An 18,331-nucleotide genomic window follows, 5' to 3' on the forward strand; every position below is an offset into this window, starting at 1 on the left:
CTTATACATCTTCGACAATGGCGGACACTAAGCAGGCACCCGCTGCCGCGGCCGAGAAGGCCGAGCAGAAGACCAGACCGGCCATGCCTGATGAGGCCGAGTTCAAGAAGAAGCTGAACGTTGCTGAGAAGGAGCTCAAGGAGGCTGAGGACAAGCTGGTATGTAAACACAACCTGCAGTTGACGAATTGCTGCAGCTCTTCTTCCTTGCCGCAGCATTGTAGCGCAGCCAATTTACGGCAATATCATAAAAGCAAACATGCCGTCTAAAGTCGCGATTACTCACAAGCCTCTCAATCGCAGAAAGCCATCAAGGCCAAGATCGACCTCGCTACCCCGAACAAGAACAAGGACCAGCCCTCTCCTACCCAGAAGCGTCGCCAGGATCTCATCTCCCAGCTCAACGAGATCCGCCAGAAGCAGGGCGCCGGCAAGAATGCCCGCACCGGCAAGCTTGACCAGATCAAGCGCCTCGATGAGCAGATGCGCTCTCGCATTAACGAGCAGAAGAACGCCAAGTCCAAGGTCAACTTTAAGAGCGTTGAGGAGGTCGACCGCCAGATCGAGAAGCTCGAGTCACAGGTCAACTCTGGTTCCATGAAGATCGTCGACGAGAAGAAGGCTCTTGCCGAGATCTCTTCCCTGCGCAAGCTCAGGAAGAACTTCTCCCAGTTTGACGACTCCCAGAAGCAGATTGACGACCTCAAGGCCAAGATCAAGGAGATCAAGGACTCCATGGACGACCCGGAGGCCAAGGCCATGAGCGAGCAGTACAACAAGATCCAGGCCGAGCTCGATGCCATCAAGGCCGAGGGCGACGAGGCCTACAAGAACCTCTCTTCTCTCCGCGACGAGCGCACCAAGCTCCACGCCGTCCAGAACGAGAAGTACCAGGTCGTCAAGACCCTCAAGGACGAGTTCTACCAGGGCCGTAAGGCTGCCCAGGCCTACGAGCGCGAGGCTCGTGAGAAGGCTCGCGAGAGGAGAAAGGCCGAGCACGACAAGTACATCAAGGACCGCAAGAAGGCCGACGCCGAGAAGTTCCTTGCCGAGGCCAGCGACCCCGCATACCTCGAGGAGATCCGCCGCGCCAACAGCCTGCTCCAGTTCCTCGATCCCTCCCACAAGACCGAGAAGGCTCCTCTGCTGGCCGACAGCGGCCTCAGCGCTCAGGCTAGCCGTACCGTCGACGACTCTGGTATCAAGGGCATGAAGGTCGTCTCTAAGAAGGACCGTGACGAGGACTACCTCCCCGCCGCGAAGAAGGGTAAGAAGGGCAAGAAGGGTGGTGCCGCCGCCTCCGATGCCGGCAAGTTCAACTGCCCGCCCTCCGTCGTTGAGGACTGCGCCTTCCTCAACATCGACCCTCCCATGAGCCAGTCCGATGTCCCTGCTGTTGTCGAAAAGGTTAAGGCCAAGCTGGACAACTGGAAGTCTGACCAGGAGGCCCAGACTCAAAGAGTGAGTCCCAAAGGATGATGCGTACCAGGCTTCATGTCACTAACATGCTTTGCAGAACATTGAGAAGGCCAAGAAGCAGCTTGAGAAGCTCGAGGCCGATGAGGCCAACGGCATCAGCAACGGCGACGGCGTCGAGGAGGTTACCAAGGACCTCAAGGAGGCCTCCGTCGAGGAGAAGGCATGATTTCCATCACCGCCCTCCAAACCGCCGCCTGAGCCTGAACTGAGAAACTCCTCTCACCCATGACTATTCGGTCAGCCTAAGGGTCCCGAACAGCTCAAACCTATAAAGATAAACGAACACACACACACACACACCCAAAACTCCTACCCTTGCATAAAAAGTCGGATCTCGGGGACGCAAACATTTTTTTTTATAACTGTGGCGATTTTCTGCGTCTTTCCAGCCCACTTGCTCGCCGACCTTGAGGGCTTTCTTGTACTTAGCAGCTCCCCCTGTTCCAGCGCAAAATGAGAGGAAAAGAGAAAAGCTATTTTCAACCTGTACACGATGGGGCGTTCTTATACCGTCATGTGATGGGCCGTGAGTATCCTAGCTGCCCAAGACTAACCCACCAGAGCAAATTTCAGTGGTCAGAGATAACCTTGTACTGCCCACGAACTGACCCAATCACGACCATGTCTGAAAGCCCGCGTCCACCAACGCCAGCAATGCAAGTAAAACAAAAGAAGCTCTCCCCTGCCCCCCCAGGCTGTCATGTCTGGCATGCATGACGAAACCAACGGCTGCAGTCCGCGCTCTGTGCCGACCCTATCACGACGCCGAATTGCCGGCATTGGTCCGTCCTCTTGGGCTCGCGTCGGGCAGGTGTGCTTGTGCGTCATGTCGAACATGACCCTTGAGGAAGGGAAGAAAAGCAAAGAATCCCCGCTATCGTTGACATGCTGCTGACCTGTATGTGGAGTGAAATGTTCTTCACAGCTGACCTTCGTTCTTTTCGGGTACAGTTTTCGGTCTCTGCGCTTCATTTGACTCGCGTCCTGTCTAGGTAACCTCGGTTGCTCGCGTTGTGTGTATATGTTGTGTGATCATATGACGTCTGTTTGATTCGCGGACGTGACGAAGTCGCATGTTCACGACGGCAATACAGTGATGTGTGTCGTGTCCCAGATTCACCCGAAGGAAAGTAAGTGCTCAGAGACAAGTCGAGAACGAAGACGGTCAACCGTCCCCATGAGACTTCTTTTCAAATGTTTGTAGATTGCTCTAGCTCGCCGCATATCTGAGAGGCTGTTTTCATCTGTCATAGAATACTAGCGCAAAAGTATGGTAAATGCGGAAGAAAAATAAGATGTATCCGGCCTGCGCCGTCGTGAATGCCAGCCATGAATGGAAGTTTCCCCTCTTTCCGTTGCCCGTACACCGACGCCAACCTACCGAAAATGACATATAAGAGAGGAAACATGAAAAATCAAGTACACAAAGCTGGTGAAACGGAAACACGATTTCTGTCTCTCTCTAGAAACGTATCAACAACGCCGCGGTGGGGCATCCCTGAGTGGTGCCGCACCGTTTCTGCAATGCAATAGTCTGGCGAGGCCGCGGGAAAGGGGGAAGAAGGCTTATGCAGTTCGTGGATCTCATGAAACATCATTACAAGCAAGACCTTTTTGCTTCCGGGGGAATATCCAGCGCGTGAATCCTTTAGTATGGTTGGCCACCGTAGCCATAGTAAGCGCCGGGACCGGGCGGCGGCGCCATTCCTGCCATTCCCGGCATTCCTCTGGAGCCGAAAGGTGCCGGGGGGCCGGGCGGTCCTCCTGGAGGAGGGCCTGCGGGCGGCATGGATCTCCTGTTTTCCCTAGGGTCTCTTGGGGCCGGTGTTCTCCTGCCCATTCCTCGTGGGTGCTCGAATGGCGGCGGCGTTCTTCGTGCGAATGGGTCCTTTTCGTGCGAGCTGACACCTGCAATGGCCGGAATGTCACGTCCACCAACCTGGATCCGCCGGCTGGTCTTCCGAGAGCCGCTGAGGGCGCTCAACGGAGGGTCCTTGACGGTGGGATCGTCATCGGGAGGGAGCGTCAGGTCTACCAGACTGTAAAAGTATTCCAAAACCTCGGGATATCGTTGAACGCTGGACTGCCAGTCCTCGTCGATACCGCGCTTCAGGCTCGCTTGTGCCTCGGCGATCTCGTTGGGGTGAGGTTGGGCGTGGTAGTAGTGGTAGGCTTGGGCGGTGATGCGTTCGAGGTTGGCGGTGTGAGCAGCCTTTCGGCGCTCAGTGAGCAGGCGGAAATACTCCAAGATGTAGTCTTGGGCATGGGCACGAACCCAAGTACTGGCGATCAAGTCAGCGATTGGAGGAATTGCGGCATTGCTCCCCCTTATACTTACCGAATCTCGTTGTATATCGTGTTCATCATGCGATGCTCGGCCTGCTTAATGGCAACATCAAGACCCTTGGCCTCACAATCGCACGCCAGAGTGGCAGGAGCATGGCAAATGGCGCAGTCGGGGTCCATCCTGACTGTGGTTTTGCGCTGACGAGGCGTGCGTGGTGTCCGCGGCCTGTGATGATCTCTCTCTCTGGTATACATCTTAGCTGAGGGTTCCCTTTTGGGACGCCGACGGTCTATAGTCGACGGATGGGGCAAGGTTCCGAGTAAGGATAGTGTACAAGGAGATCAAGATGGTTCATCCACTAATAGTACAATGGACATTCTTCCTCGAGACCCGTACCATGGGTCTCTTGAGAAAAGAAATGCTGGGTTGGGGTTGCGATGGGGCGTTGGAGTAGAGAGGGAGTATGGGAGGAAGAGAGGAAGGCGGTGATGAACTGACCTGACTTATTAAGAAGAGGGGAGGATGGTGACAGATGAAGGACCCGACGTGTCGGCAGCGGTAAGGAAGGAATTGGGAATAAACAATACTAGGACGAATAAAGCGAGTTGGTACTGTCGGTTGGTGCGATGTATCATGCAGCTTCGAAGCATGAAACAAGACGACAGACAGCAAGCAGCAATAGTGGCAGCAGTAGCAGTGAGCAGTGCAGAAGGGATCCAAGGTCGGGGATAGGATGGAGAGGACCGAGGCAGGGAACAAACAAGAAGTGGTCGTACTCGTTGCCGGAGCGGTGCGTTGCGGTGCGGTGCGGTGCAGTGCAGTCGGGAAGCCGAACACAGGCGGCTCCTAGTGAGAAGGGGAGACGAGACAAAAACAGACGATGCGGAGGAGACGTGGGGAGAAGATAGTTCGATCCACGAGGGCGCAGGCAGATGAAGAGAAGATCGAATGGGAAGGGGTTTTTGACTGCAGAGAGTGTCGTGGCTCGAATGCGAGCGTGTTGCAATATGCAAGTCTGGGGGCAGAGTGGCCCAATGGGAGGGGTGGCAAGCAGCAGAAGTCGTTTGCCCAACGGCGTCCCAATGGGATGAGCTGGTGTCGGCGCTGGTGCTGGTGCTGGTGCTGATGCTGATGCTGCTTGGGCGGACACTAACGAAGCGGCGGGCTCTGCGTGCGTCTTGCGTGGTTCGTGGGATGGGAGGGGGGAAGAATGGGCTGGCAGATACGATACGGTCTGTGGGAGATGAGGTGGGAGACGATGGATGGCGAGGAAATGGTAAAAACCCGCAGCCAGACAGACTCTGAAGAGTTGCGAGTTGCGGTGCAGCAAGCTGTTTGGATCTGAGCAATGAGAGAAGTGGATGGGGACGATTATGTGTGCGTTGTTCGCCCCTCGTTCAGTTTTCGGCTCCCAGCTTCAGCTTTTCTCCAGTCTGGCTCCGGTGCCGTCTCCGTTTCCGCCTTTGGTTTGGGTTTGGGCTTCAAGGCGGTCAACGGCCAATTGCTACCGCAGTAGACCAGACTGTGTCTGTAAGGTCAGGTAAGGTAGCATGTACCCGACGCCTGTGACCTGCTGTCCTGCAGCAAGGCAAGACAACCTCCACTGTCCACTGGGAGACACCTCGTCCTCAAGAAGAGAAGCCGCGGGGCGTTTGCTGTGAAGCGGGGAGGGGAGGTTGGGCGAGAAGCGAGCGACAAGCACCAGCCTGCTTTCCGCTGGCCGTCTTCTGTCCAACGGGAGCCACCGAAGAGGAAAGAAAGCGGAGAGGGGCAGACAGTCAGACCCGCCCGACCTGGGTCCTTCGAGACGCCGACACGGCCGGCACGACGGGGTGGGGTGCGGTGGGGTGGCTGGCTGGATTTCCACCTCACACACACACACACACACACACACCACGCACCACCACTGCACAGTGGGACACTGCTGCACGATTCTCGCTGCTGCTGCTGCTGCTGCGATGGATGGATGCAACCCAGAGGGCCCAATCCATTTGTTCGCCCACCATCGAAGAGGAGATTGCCGTAGCCATTGAGCCTCAAAACTGGTGCCATCCCCTTCAGCTCGCGCAGCAAGAAAAGACCAACCACTTGGTTCGCCATCAACATCGCCATCGCCATCAACATGGCCGCCGCCCCTGGCTTTGCCGCCGGTGTTTGACGGAACGGCCGGTGGTCGATGCATCTGCAACCCCTCTTGTCAGAACCTCAGACCCCCGCTCACCGCATCTTGAGACCATGTACCTACCTCCCTCAGCTGGACTGCTGCCAGAGCCTGCCGCCCGCTGGTGAAGCATGCCCACCGAAACAGATAGAGTTGTCGGATTACGGTGCATCGAGGCGATAAACCTGTGGCAAGTGGCCATGGGTAAGCTGCATCGTCATTTTTCCGTGCATTTCGATTCGGCTAAAGTTGCGTTGGCTGTACGAAGCCCACCAGCGGTTCATGAGGTGTGGAAGAGACGTCCAAGAGGCTGAAAAGACGTCCGATCCCTTCGTCTTATGTCTTATTCCAACGCAGGCAACTCAAGGCAACCAGGCAGTACTCTGGCCTGGAAATGACGGCTTTCGACAAGCGTGGGCTGCCTGACGGCGTCGTTCGCCAGTTGATCCCAGTCGCGGTCGGTTGCTCCCGCCCCCGCCACATTATGTAAGAACCTACCTTCCGGTGTAAAGGTTGCGTATCGTATTGTATCGACAGTATTCACAAGGGTTGGAAATTGTCTAGAGTAAAAGGGTAAGTAGGTAAAGCCTAAGCAACCTTGTGGGTACTTGTTTTTCACAGCCCAGGGTCGACCAATATGTTGTCCCTTAATTCTCATCGTCTTCGTTATCCTCATATTATTCACCCCTACAGAGACTAGCAACCAGACAGGAAAGTCGGAAATGTCAGGCATGGAGTCTCACGTAACGAAGTCGGCAAACGACGACGCCAATGATGCGGTCATTCCTACGCCAAATATTGACATCGAGAGTCTATCTTACAAAGGATCCGACGGACGGTTAGCCCAAACGAATTTGACCACAGAACAGACGAATGTGCTCATATACTATCTACACACCAAGTATCATGCTGTTGAAATTGGGATGGCTCTTCCGTTCATTGAGGTCATGTGCCGTGGAGGACCCCCCGCTGAGGATAACCGCCCCCCTACCATCGCTGACGCGATCGCAGTCTGAAGGTCAGAGGACGACGGTATGTTTTCGCCAATCTTTGGAGAGTTCGCCTGGGGAGACGAAGTCGACATCGACAAGACCATTGTTTCAATGATAAAGTCCCGCGCACCTCTTCCTCAGCAAGCCATTGACTTCTTCGCCTTTGAACTCGTTCCCGACTGCATCGGCCTGGCCGTCATCTATAACACTCTTGTCATCGAGCTTCCAGAGACGGACTTCGAAACTTTCCACCGCCGTCTCGCAACGCTTGCTGACAGAATTTGCGGCGTTCCCTTGCTTTTGCACTACAACAATGGTCCTTTGCCCAATTCCGAGCACATGATCGACTCGGGCGCGGCCAGAAACCAGCGATTCATGAGCATGGGATGGCGGTATTCAAAGGTTGTTGGGGCCCGCGGCTCCTTCGTCCAACAGACAGCCTATGCTGATTTGCAACTGAGAAACGCAGATACTGCCGGCGAATTCGTTCGCTATTCTGACGTGTTCGACCCTCTCATCGAAATAGGTTCTAAGGTAACGCTGTGATGCAGCAATGTTTCCGAACCCGAATAAATTGATTTGGTAGCTTTGGTAGATGTCGTCCCCCTGCCACCTTATGTAAAGCAACAGATCTCTTATCTTATCGCCCTATCGCGGCAACCCAAAATTTCCTAAGCTTCATGACAGCCAACTGCAGGTGACCAATTTTTCACGATCGGCTTCTAGCTGGCTCGCTCGGGACAATGGCGTCGAGATGCTCTGGCAGTCATTCTTTGTTTCTTCCGTTCCTATATCCCTCCTTGTTTGTCTCCCGAGCAACCAGCGCATCCCGTCTCGCTACGAGGACTATCGCATCCCGCCGCCATAGCTCCACCCACGTCGCCCAAGAACCATCATCGAGCCGACTCAACCCCGCCCCCGACGACTATGCCTCGCCCAATTTTGCCGACAAGGCCAGCTTGACCCTTTATGCTGGCCCTGGTGGCCATGGGTGTATATCATTCATGCGCGACGCATATCTTCCCGACGGTCCCCCAAACGGCGGCGATGGAGGCCATGGAGGCAACATTTACATCCAAGCCGTCCACGGCGAGACCTCTTTACACAAGCTAGCGAGGAGACGCTTTATTCGCGCAGGTCGGGGGAAGACTGGACAAGGCAGCGCGAAGGGCGGCCAGCGGGGCGAGGATGTCATCATCACCGTACCCGTCGGTACCGTTTTGCGCGAGCTGGAGAGAGAAGACCCCGTTGCTGAGGAGGCGGTCCTCCAGCGCGCATTGCGAGCGAAGAGAAAGGCCGAGAAGCGTGCAAAGCGAGAGCGCGAAGAGGAGCTTGCGCGCAGAGGACTGGTGATGACCGACGAGGAGATTGAGGAGGATAGATTGATCGAAGAAGAACGCAAGGCCAAGAAGCCCGAGCCGGAGGATGATGAGCCAGAGGATCCCGAGCGTCACAAGTGGCTTCTATATCCAGGCCTGTCCAAGTCCGACCTGAAGACTATTGCTCTGCCAAAGGCCCCTCGCCGTCAACGACTTTACCACCAGCCTCCTGGCCCTATCCAAATCGACTTGTCACGCCCATCACCGCAGCCGATTCTGCTTGCCACCGGAGGTGTTGGCGGTCTCGGCAACCCGCACTTTGTATCTCGCGAATTTCCAAGGCCAATTTTCGCAACAAAGGGCGAGCGAGCCGTGACGATGCAAATTGAACTCGAGCTAAAGCTGCTCGCCGACGTTGGTCTCGTGGGTTTGCCCAACGCCGGCAAGAGCACACTGCTTCGGGCTCTTACGAATTCGCGCACTCGGGTCGGAAACTGGGCTTTCACCACTTTGCAGCCAAACATTGGCACCGTCGTGTTGGACAACTACAAGGGCCGACCGGTCATCAAGAGTTACAAGCGCTATCCCGCTGCTGCATCTTCAACTGGCAGCCACGAGGAAGAAGTCCGGGTCGAACAGCGAACTCGCTTCACTGTTGCTGATATTCCGGGTCTCATTGAGGGTGCCCATCTGGATCGTGGACTTGGCATGGAATTTTTGCGTCATGTCGAGCGAGCTGCGGTGCTTGCTTTCGTTATCGACCTCTCCGCTGGGCCTGCCGTGAAGGCGCTCGATGCTCTGTGGAGGGAGGTTGGCCTCTATGCCCAGATGCGCGAGGAGGAGGAGCGAGATCGTGAGGTCGACTCTCGTATCGACTGGGACCTCGCTTCCAATGGCGACACCCAACGTCCATACGGAGGCAACATGATGATTGCCGATGCCCCTGAAACTCCCAAGGAGGAGTCGGGACTACACATCACAGCCAAGCCCTGGTTCGTGGTTGCCACCAAGGCCGACCTTCCCGAGACGCAGGAGAATTTCAGGCGACTGAAGGAGTACCTTGAGCAAATCAACAACGGTACCGCTCCTCACCCAAGTGGCGTTGAGAAGGGGACCTGGACGGAAAATTGCGCCGTCATTCCCGTAAGCGCCATTCATGGCCAGGGAGTTGACAGGATTGTTCACTGGACTGTAGGATTACTTGATGAGTAAATGTATCACGCTTGTACCATATTTGTACAAAACCACTCAACGCCAGTCCTGGACTGATTGCATTCTTGAAATATGAGACAAAGAAGCCACCCATTAGTTGTAAACCCTTTTTTACATTTTGTACGAAACCCCAGACTCGTGCTCCATCATATCGAAGGCCGGCTTCGCAGAAAACCATCCCGCCATCTCAGTACCGATAGACTTGTATGTGAACTCAGCATCCTCCTGCTCAACCTTCGTGGTCAAGTGACCGCGACCTCCCGCGGCGGCATCGGCGAGGAGCTGCTGGTGGCAGCAGCGCTCCAGGCTGAGGAACCAATACACGCAGCTCTCGACCGACTTGCCGCAGGTGATGAGGCCGTGGTTCTGCAAGATGGCGGACTTCTTGTCGCCCAGCGCTTTTGCGATGCGGATGCCCTCCTCCTTGCCCAGGACGATTCCGCCAAAGTTGTCGTACAAGACGACGTCGTTGTAGAAGGCGCACGTGTCTTGGCTGATGATGTCGAGGTTGCGGCCGAGGGTGGAGAAGGCCTGGCCGTAGAGAGAGTGGGAATGGGCTACGCAGTTGATTTCGGGCCTGGCTTCGTGGACGGCGTGGTGGATCATGTATGCTGGGAAGTGTTAGTACGTTATTCATGGTAGCGTGGTTTGAGAGAGTGGCGAACCGGCGGTGTTGAGCAGTCTAACAGGGCCGCCCTCGACGACTTCACCGTTCTCGTCTACCCGGATCAAGTCAGATGCCTTGAGTAGAGGCCACGGAACGCCGAATGGGTTCAGCCAGAAGGTCCCTGGCTCGACTGGATCCTAATACATCTTGTCAGAAGAGAGGTTGCGATGCGAGAACCCGACAAACTCACGCGAACAGTGATATGGCCAGCCACGCCGGCGTCAAACCCGTTCTTGGCGAAAATGCGGAAGCCCAAAGCGAGACGCTCCTTGAGATGCTGTCGTTGCTGGTACGGGTCGTCGTACTTGACTGGCTTCATGTTCAGAGAGAGCTTCATTGAGCCTCTGTCCACGATCGTTTTGGCCTTGCCATTGGAGGCGGCGGTGGCGTCCACCTGTGGGATCTGGTTCACAGTTGATGCGGGGGCCATGATTCTGGGTTGTGAAGTTCACAAAGTCACGAAGTTGAGGGGCAACATTACTTGTCAGGTTAGAAGAGAATGGATTCAAGAGAGCTATGGCATTTAAGTAACCCGAGTCGCCTCCAGCTCGCGCCCTTGTCGAGCCGAAAGGCGCGGACGCATCCTCGCATGCGGGGATGTCTCAACCTCTCGGCTGGCATTCGGCTGCCGTTTCCCACGTTCTTCTGATGGCAAAACAAGCTCTTGTTGGGGGAAACATTAGCATAGTCGAAAACTAAGGTACCTACGGCGGCAGGTAGTAACAGAAGCTCCCGGGGTCCCGAGGCAACAACCCCGCATTGGGCGATCGATGTTAGGCCTATCCTTGCCAACGACTGCCTCGGTGCCCACTCCATGCTGCGAGCAGGACCCAATCAGTTTCCAGGCATTAGCAGACCGGACGTCTGTGTACGCCAGCCAACACACAGTCTTGCTCGCGTGCTAATGATTACATATACATCATCTGCAAGCTGTATAAGTACACGGAGGTAAGAGGCGAACGACAGCTCTGGTGCTGCGTCGCGGATAACACGGAGCTGCAGAGGTTTCAGGAGCTTTCGTGTAAAGCCGTCAGAGCACACTCCAGTGACCACGAAGGTGTTCACCGGATCAGTCGAGCTGCGGCTCACGCTTTGAGACTTGACACTGTATGCCTCAGAGTTTCCACCATGAGATGAAGTCTCCAGGCGAAGTGGACTTTTTCTAAGCAACTCCCCGCTGACTGATGGAGCTGTTGACTTTGAGGAGCTGCATTGTGTCTGTCTGTCTTTCAGGTGCTTCAGCGGATACAAGCCGGGGGGAGACCCTGAGGGACAGGGGTCTAATGCGGGGTGATAAGATAGCCCACCTAGCCTCTTGTGATTGGCCAATCTTTACCAAATCGAGGGGCTGGCGCATACCGCCCGAACCTCCAACTTTTTTTTTTTTTTTTTTTTGGTGGTCTCGTTTGAGTGACGGCAAAATTTCCTACCGAGCGACAGCTGTTGCGATCTCACCTCTGAACTCCATCTCCCACAACACACGTACGTCAACAGAGCCTGCATCATGGGTCGCAAGTTCAAGGTTGGTAGATTTTTTAAATGTCGAAATGAAGGTTTGATTGTGCTGACTTGCGCGGTAGGGCAAGAAGGGCAAGGGACGCGGCGGCGGTGCTGACCGCGGCCGCCAGCCTCGCAGCGAGTCGTGGCAGTCGTACCCGGCCGTCGACAAGAAGAACGAGAGGCTTCAGCGCTACTACAACACCATCATCGGCCTGTCCGAGGAGGAGCAGGGTCCCTTCTGGGATGCGCTGCGCAGAGATCTCCCCAACAGCTTCCGTTTCTGCGGCTCCAAGGGGTACGTCGCACTGACTCAATTGAGACCGATCATGGACTTCGTACTGACTCCCATATAGCCACGCCTTGACCGTGAAGAAGCTCTTCCAGGAACGTTACATGCCCGAGATCGTCAAGATCGAACACGCCGACGGTCGCGCTGTCGAGCCCCCCAAGCCTCTCGAGTGGTACCCCAATGAACTCGCCTGGTGGATGACCACCCCGAAGAACGTCATTCGCAAATATGCTCCCTTCTCCTCATTCCAGAAGTTCTTGGTCTCTGAGACGAGTGTCGGCAACACGAGCAGACAAGAGGTCGTCAGCATGATCCCTCCTCTTTTGATGGACGTTCGTCCTGGCATGACTGTCCTGGACATGTGCGCCGCTCCCGGCAGCAAGGCCGGCCAGCTTCTTGAGATGATTCACCAGGGCGAGGAGGCTAGAATCCGAAAGGTCCTGCGCGCCTACGCCAAGGAGGATGGACTTGCCCTTGGCGACGAGACTGAGGAGGAGCGTGAGGCTGATCTCGCAGCCGACTCTTCGGATGACGGTCGTGCCACCGGTATTCTGATCGCCAACGACGCCGACTACAAGCGCGGACACCTCCTTGTTCACCAGCTCAAGCGCATTTCATCACCCAACCTGCTCGTCACTAACCACGACGCCACGCAGTACCCGGCAATCAAGCTCCCTTCGGACCCCGCGACCCCGAACAAGCCCGTCTACCTCAAGTTTGACAGAATCTTGGCTGACGTTCCTTGCTCTGGCGACGGCACCCTGAGAAAGAACGCGAACCTCTGGAAGGATTGGCAGCCTGGAAATGCCCTCGGTCTCCACGTTACTCAAGTCAGAATCCTGCTGCGTGCCCTCGCCATGCTCAAGGTCGGAGGCCGTGTTGTCTACTCTACCTGCTCCATGAACCCCGTCGAGAACGAATCCGTTATTGCTGCTGCCATCGATCGCTGCGGTGGCCCCGACAAGGTCGAGATCGTTGACTGCAGCAACGAGCTGAAGGGTCTCATCAGAGCCCCTGGTATGCGCAAATGGCAGATCATGGACAAGTCTGGCAGGCTGTGGAGCTCTCAGGCGGAAGTCGATGAGTTCACCAAGAACAGCACTGATGGCATCGCCCCCGGCAGACTCGCCGAGACCATGTTTCCTCCCTTAGAGGACAGCGTCTGCGCTAACCTTCCCCTTGAGCGTTGCATGAGAGTCTACGGTCACCAGCAGGACACCGGCGCTTTCTTCATCACGGTCCTGCAGAAGAAGTCGGAGCTCAAGATTCGTCCCGAGGACCAGAAGTCCGATACAAACGGGACCGGAGCGACCGTCACACCCGCGGCTGAGAACGGCACCGAAACCAAGACGGAGGAGAACACTGAAGAGAAGACCGAGAAGACTGACGAGAAGGTTGAAGAGAAGACTCAGGAAACGGCCGAGGCTGCGGCTGAGGACCCCGCGCAGGATACCACCAACGGCACGAAGCGACCGCGCGAGGACGAGGCGGCTGAAGGCGAGTCCCAAGACGCGAAGAAGCCCAAGCTTGCGTCGCAGAACAAGCCCCAGAAATCCAACCGCAACGCCCACGGCCAGGTCGAGGAGCCCTACAAGTACCTCGACCCCAAGCACGAGATCATTCAGCACATCAAGGGATTCTATCACATCTCTTCTCGTTTCCCGGAAGACCGCTTCATGGTGCGCAACGCCGCCGGCGAGCCTGCCAAGGCCATCTACTACACCTCAGCCCTGGCGCGCGACATCCTCAAAGAGAACGAGGGTCGCGGCATCAAGGTCATCCACGGCGGCGTCAAGATGTTTATGAAGCAGGACGCCCCGTCTGCCGAGGTCTGCCGCTGGAGAATCCAGTCCGAAGGCATGCCCATCCTCCAGGGCTATGTCGGCGAGTCTCGCGTCGTCCGCCTCACAAATAAGGAGACCCTCCGCAGGCTCCTCATCGAGATGTTCCCCCGTATCGCCGACGGCGAGTGGCAGTCCATGGGCGAAATAGGAGAGCGCATCAGGGACATTGGCATGGGCTGCTGCGTGCTGCGGGTTGAGCCCGACGGCTCGGATGCCTCCTTCAGCGAGCGTATTGCGCTCCCGTTGTGGAAGAGCATCCACTCCCTCAACCTCATGCTGCCCAAGGACGACCGCACGGCGATGCTCTTGCGTATTTTCAACGACACCACGCCGTTGATCAACAACAGCCTCCAGAAGCAAAAGCAGATTGACGAGGCTGCCAAGGCCAAGGCCGCTGAGGAGGCCGCAATCGCCGAGCAGGAGTATGCCGATATTGAGGACGCACCCACTCCCGAAGAGATGGATTTCGAGCCCACCTCGGTGCCCGCGGCTGAAGAGGCCGCTCCCGAGACCACCAACGGAGAGAACTAGGGAACGCCGTTTGCTGTTGCTTGGAGAGAGAGCAAATAGGATCAGCTCTGGGAAGATACCTTTGGCGAGAATAGCAGTGGAGGAATCGTGAGCAACAACAGCCAAGAGCAGTTATGGGAAGACGTGTTTGCCCAGGAGGACCAATTGATGGCTGATGAGAAGCGTGAGGAGCCTGATGTAGCTCCAGTTGGCACCCCTGTGCCCGAAAGCTGGCCATCGGGATCCGCAAGAGCTCGTCACATCAGTGATAGTCTCTGGGAAGTTCGCCGGAAGCGAGCAGACTACGCTGCCGACCCGGGATGGAGATGGGACGGGCTGAGGCTCTGGCCCATTCCGAAGGCGGCAACCCGCGAAAGGTACTAGACGAAAGACAAAATGTATGAGTACATGAGAGATTAGTTGGAGTAGCACATCACAGTCTGTGAATAGATTTCTTTGGCATTGAATCAGACTTCTATCTCGCGGCATGCGTTGTTGAATGATTGTTTGTGATTTCTCATCATGAGGGAAAGACTTAGAGAGCATTAAGAGGGCAAATCTGAACAACATCTGTTGGGCGCTATCAGCACACAACAAAGACCAGATTCTAAAAGCACCTAAGTGGTCTAGATATTGTTGTGTTATTCGCAGAGCAGAGGTTGCACAGGTTGAGAATTACACAAGGCAGGGCAAAACATAGTAACAAACTGAATAGCTTGTTTACTAAGTTAATTCCCTCAATCCTTTGACCCCTCTGCACCAGAAGTATTGTGACTTGAAGAGGTGTCTGGGGTTAGTATCCCAGGAGACACCAAAGAGTTTAGCAAAACTCTGGACAGGCAAAAAGGAAAAAGAGATGTGTGCGCTGCAATCGCGGACGGGAATTGAGCCCGACGTGGCTGTGATGATGTTAGGATACATGCAGACGACGTATGTTCAGGAACAGATAGTGCTTACGGGTCGAACCCACAACCTTGAGATTAAGAGTCTCACGCTCTACCGATTGAGCTAGCCGGGCGAGTTGATGAAGAGTCATGATGGGGAGGTGGGTTTATGGTGGGAGACGACGTGAGGTTCTCGCAAGTGGGGGGCTCGTCTCCTTCCTGTGGGGTTTCCGAACCTCTTGAAGTTGACTTAGAAGTTAAGCTGAGACTCGACAATGTGGCTTGGATTGTTGTCTCCCGCAACTTGACAAAGTGTTGAGCCGCCTGCGTGGTGTTACAATGTCAAGTTGGTGGAGAACAACATGTATTCTATCCGTTCTGAGCAACAAGCCGACAGTAAATACAGACTGGCTGGCCAAACGAAGAGTCCCTATGTATCTTGAAAAGATCCCGTTTGGTAGTGACTAGCTGATTTCAGAGCTCATTCGACGAGGAAGCCCTACTTTACCTTGTCTCATGCGACGTAAACGGGTTGGGACTGCATCCTGCTTCTTCGCCCCGATGGAAATAGAGCATCGGCAGCGTGCTTGTTATTTAATCCGGGACATGTATTTGCTCTGAAGTCGTCTCCAAGCCGAATTTGCGAGCCTTCTTTGAACTCTTTCAGATGTTTGAACACCGAGTCCCATCCATGTGAGAGGCTAGGTGCTCGTGGCAGGAAGATTGGCCAGTAAGTAGCGCAGAACAGATTAGCAAGTGCGCCGAGTATTGTATTGAATAAAACCCAATATAAGCCCCAAGATAGGGACGAATGACACCCGCGATTCTGTTCTAGCATGTGTCCGCAACCTCTCCGTCACGAAAGTCACATCCGTAACCCTAGTCTGGACTGTACCGTGTGTTACCAAGCTGATCGATTGCATACGCCTTCGCGCGGAATCGACCATCAATGCATTCCGCGGGTTGGTGTTGAACTCGTCATACGTCGAGCTTCTTGAAACTTATACTTGTTCACTAGCAGCCTGCTTCTAAACATCAACTGGTCATAGTTATATGTTATCGAAACCCTACCTGTTGACGGAAAATCATTATTGAGAAGCTCACGAAACCTCAGCTCGGGGGCCTGTTCAAGCCTCTATATGCAGCCATCACGAGGTTCCATCCGTACGTCAGAGAGGGCTGTCGAAGCCGGGGTCCCTGAAGTTTATGGGTAATACTCATACGCTACCTATTTAAGTTGACGCTGGGGAGAAGAACAGATCTATACACGCAACGTATCATATCTGACTCTATCGGGTTCGCAAGGATACTCGAACTACCGTTAAAGGCCTCTTGGTCTTGTCAGACGGCATACAAAAAGCCCATCAAACGACCCTCTTCCACACGGATGCCCCAGGTATCCTGGCCTAGAGCTTCTAGATTGTCCGATTGAATACTCGCATCTTGATGACGGTAGGTAATCAAATCTGTGAAAATCTGCTGGAGTAGTTGAAAACTTAGATGCAGCCTACTCCATTCCCGCCAGCGTCATTTTCTAGTTTAGTGGTCGTCTGGGAGAAAGCTATCGGACTCTGATGAGCTCTTGTCACGCCATAGAACCTGCTACAGGATAAGTAGCTCGAATCTCATCCCAGATAGCCCAGAATCTCACTTGGCTCTCGATGTCGATGTGACGCGGCCATGCCTTTGAAGAACGCCAATCTGACGGCACAAGCGACGTGCTCCTGTAAGCAATTTCAACCCGCCGGCAGTAAATCAGGTTTTCACCCCGCTCCATAATACCGCTGACAATGCATGGCATTAGAAATCATCCAGTATTGGACCCCCAATCTTTATCGAGGACCGGCGTCGAACGGCATGAATTGCCTGATACATCCCCCTCATTTCCCTCTCAAGTTACTAACAAAAGCCCTTCATCAAGCTTCCCCTACATTCGAATTGTCGTCATGATGATGATCCACCAAAATCCACGAAGATATCATTATATACGGAGAACAATAGGATTCTCGTCCGTCATGGAGCAAAGCAAGATGATTGTCGAGACCGGGCCACAGAAGAACGGGCTCGTTCCCCCGAGAACCGGTGCCCCGTGATATACCTCCAAATATATCATGTACCCAGAAAAAAGACCACATAACAGAAAACCCTACGCAAACTGTCTCGAAAATTCTCCGCAGGTTCTCCTGCAAATCCATGCATCGTGTAAGCAGTCGGGGGGTGGCCGGCCGGCCTCCCGGAGTTCCCAACAGCGCATAAGATCGTCGGACCATCGACTCGGGGACCCAGAAGCCAGGACGAACCCATGTCAGAAACCGTCAAACCCCAGCGACAAAAGAGAGTTCAGATGCAGAGACAGACACGGCACACCAGAAACCAAAAAAAAAAACACAGATACTTGCATTCACACAGATTTGAGGGGTTCACGCCTCCCACCCCTTCCCCCCTCGCACAGGGATTATGATTGCAAGACGGCGTTCGTGTGTATATAATATGCTATCTCATAACCATTTCCCTTATATACCCGTACACGCGGAACAACCGGACGGCCGTTCCGCTAGTCATTTCTCACATGATGAAGCGCATCCCGTTCTATAGTTACACAAGACATATATCCCAAATGTCCCCCTAACAAAACTCCCCAAGATTCCCGGACCTAAGAGAACCAAATTGGAAGAAACATCCCAAAAAACCAAACAACACGCAAACCTGTGGTCATTTCTTTCTGTTACCTGGTAGAAGTGCCGATTCTGTCACTGTCTTTTTGTGTTGTTATCGTTGCTCTTTTTTTGCTGAGAGGCAACGACGGGCTGGTCTGCCTCTCCGTTTGTCCTTGTTGAAAAAGGACGCAGGTGGTGTCGCCCTCACACTTTACAACCCTCCGGCCGAGCATCAGCGAAACCGAATCGCAACCGTTGAATCGACGTGGACGAAGATGACGGCGCCTTCGACTTGATTTTGGAGAGTGGGCTTCGAGAAGGTTGGAAAGAAAAATGGCGTTCCGTCATGGGGTCGTCGCATCGTCATGTCGTTCACCATCCTGCAGGCGACCATGATCCTCGGTCTCATCACGAGGAGAGATACACGTTGCCGACTTACACCCTTGGCGACGATATGCCTGGGTTCAAGGCCGAGGTGAAGTCATCCAGCAGAGAAGGAGACGGAAAGAGAATGGGGGGGGGGGGGGGGGG

General features: G+C 54.7%; 5 protein-coding genes and 1 non-coding gene across 6 annotated transcripts; 4 read left to right on the forward strand and 2 right to left on the reverse strand.

Moving 5' to 3' along the window:
• Positions 1 to 17: 17 nt before the first annotated feature.
• On the forward strand, positions 18 to 1,644 carry COL26b_002833 (uncharacterized protein; the record flags this gene model as incomplete). Its single annotated transcript, XM_053175740.1, has 3 exons — positions 18 to 158; positions 303 to 1,460; positions 1,516 to 1,644. 3 exons carry the CDS (start codon positions 18 to 20, stop codon positions 1,642 to 1,644), a joined length of 1,428 nt encoding a protein of 475 aa, XP_053040449.1.
• A 1,482-nt stretch (positions 1,645 to 3,126) lies between these two features.
• COL26b_002834 (uncharacterized protein) lies at positions 3,127 to 3,944 on the reverse strand (the record flags this gene model as incomplete). The annotated part of the gene is made up of 2 exons (XM_053175741.1): positions 3,127 to 3,760; positions 3,817 to 3,944. 2 exons carry the CDS (start codon positions 3,942 to 3,944, stop codon positions 3,127 to 3,129), a joined length of 762 nt encoding a protein of 253 aa, XP_053040450.1.
• Positions 3,945 to 6,657: 2,713 nt separating this feature from the next.
• COL26b_002835 (uncharacterized protein) lies at positions 6,658 to 7,464 on the forward strand (the record flags this gene model as incomplete). The annotated part of the gene is made up of 2 exons (XM_053175742.1): positions 6,658 to 6,764; positions 6,945 to 7,464. 2 exons carry the CDS (start codon positions 6,658 to 6,660, stop codon positions 7,462 to 7,464), a joined length of 627 nt encoding a protein of 208 aa, XP_053040451.1.
• Positions 7,465 to 7,922: 458 nt separating this feature from the next.
• On the forward strand, positions 7,923 to 9,449 carry COL26b_002836 (uncharacterized protein; the record flags this gene model as incomplete). The annotated part of the gene is made up of 1 exon (XM_053175743.1): positions 7,923 to 9,449. One exon carries the CDS (start codon positions 7,923 to 7,925, stop codon positions 9,447 to 9,449), a length of 1,527 nt encoding a protein of 508 aa, XP_053040452.1.
• Positions 9,450 to 11,620: 2,171 nt separating this feature from the next.
• COL26b_002837 (uncharacterized protein) lies at positions 11,621 to 14,280 on the forward strand (the record flags this gene model as incomplete). Its single annotated transcript, XM_053175744.1, has 3 exons — positions 11,621 to 11,638; positions 11,697 to 11,911; positions 11,970 to 14,280. 3 exons carry the CDS (start codon positions 11,621 to 11,623, stop codon positions 14,278 to 14,280), a joined length of 2,544 nt encoding a protein of 847 aa, XP_053040453.1.
• Positions 14,281 to 15,206: 926 nt separating this feature from the next.
• Positions 15,207 to 15,273, reverse strand: COL26b_002838. The gene has a single exon. It is a non-coding gene; the product is annotated as a tRNA-Lys (tRNA).
• Positions 15,274 to 18,331: the final 3,058 nt, after the last annotated feature.

The sequence above is a fragment of the Colletotrichum chrysophilum genome, assembly GCF_026319265.1.
Source record: "Colletotrichum chrysophilum strain AFK26 chromosome Unknown scaffold_14, whole genome shotgun sequence".
NCBI lineage: Eukaryota > Fungi > Ascomycota > Sordariomycetes > Glomerellales > Glomerellaceae > Colletotrichum > Colletotrichum chrysophilum.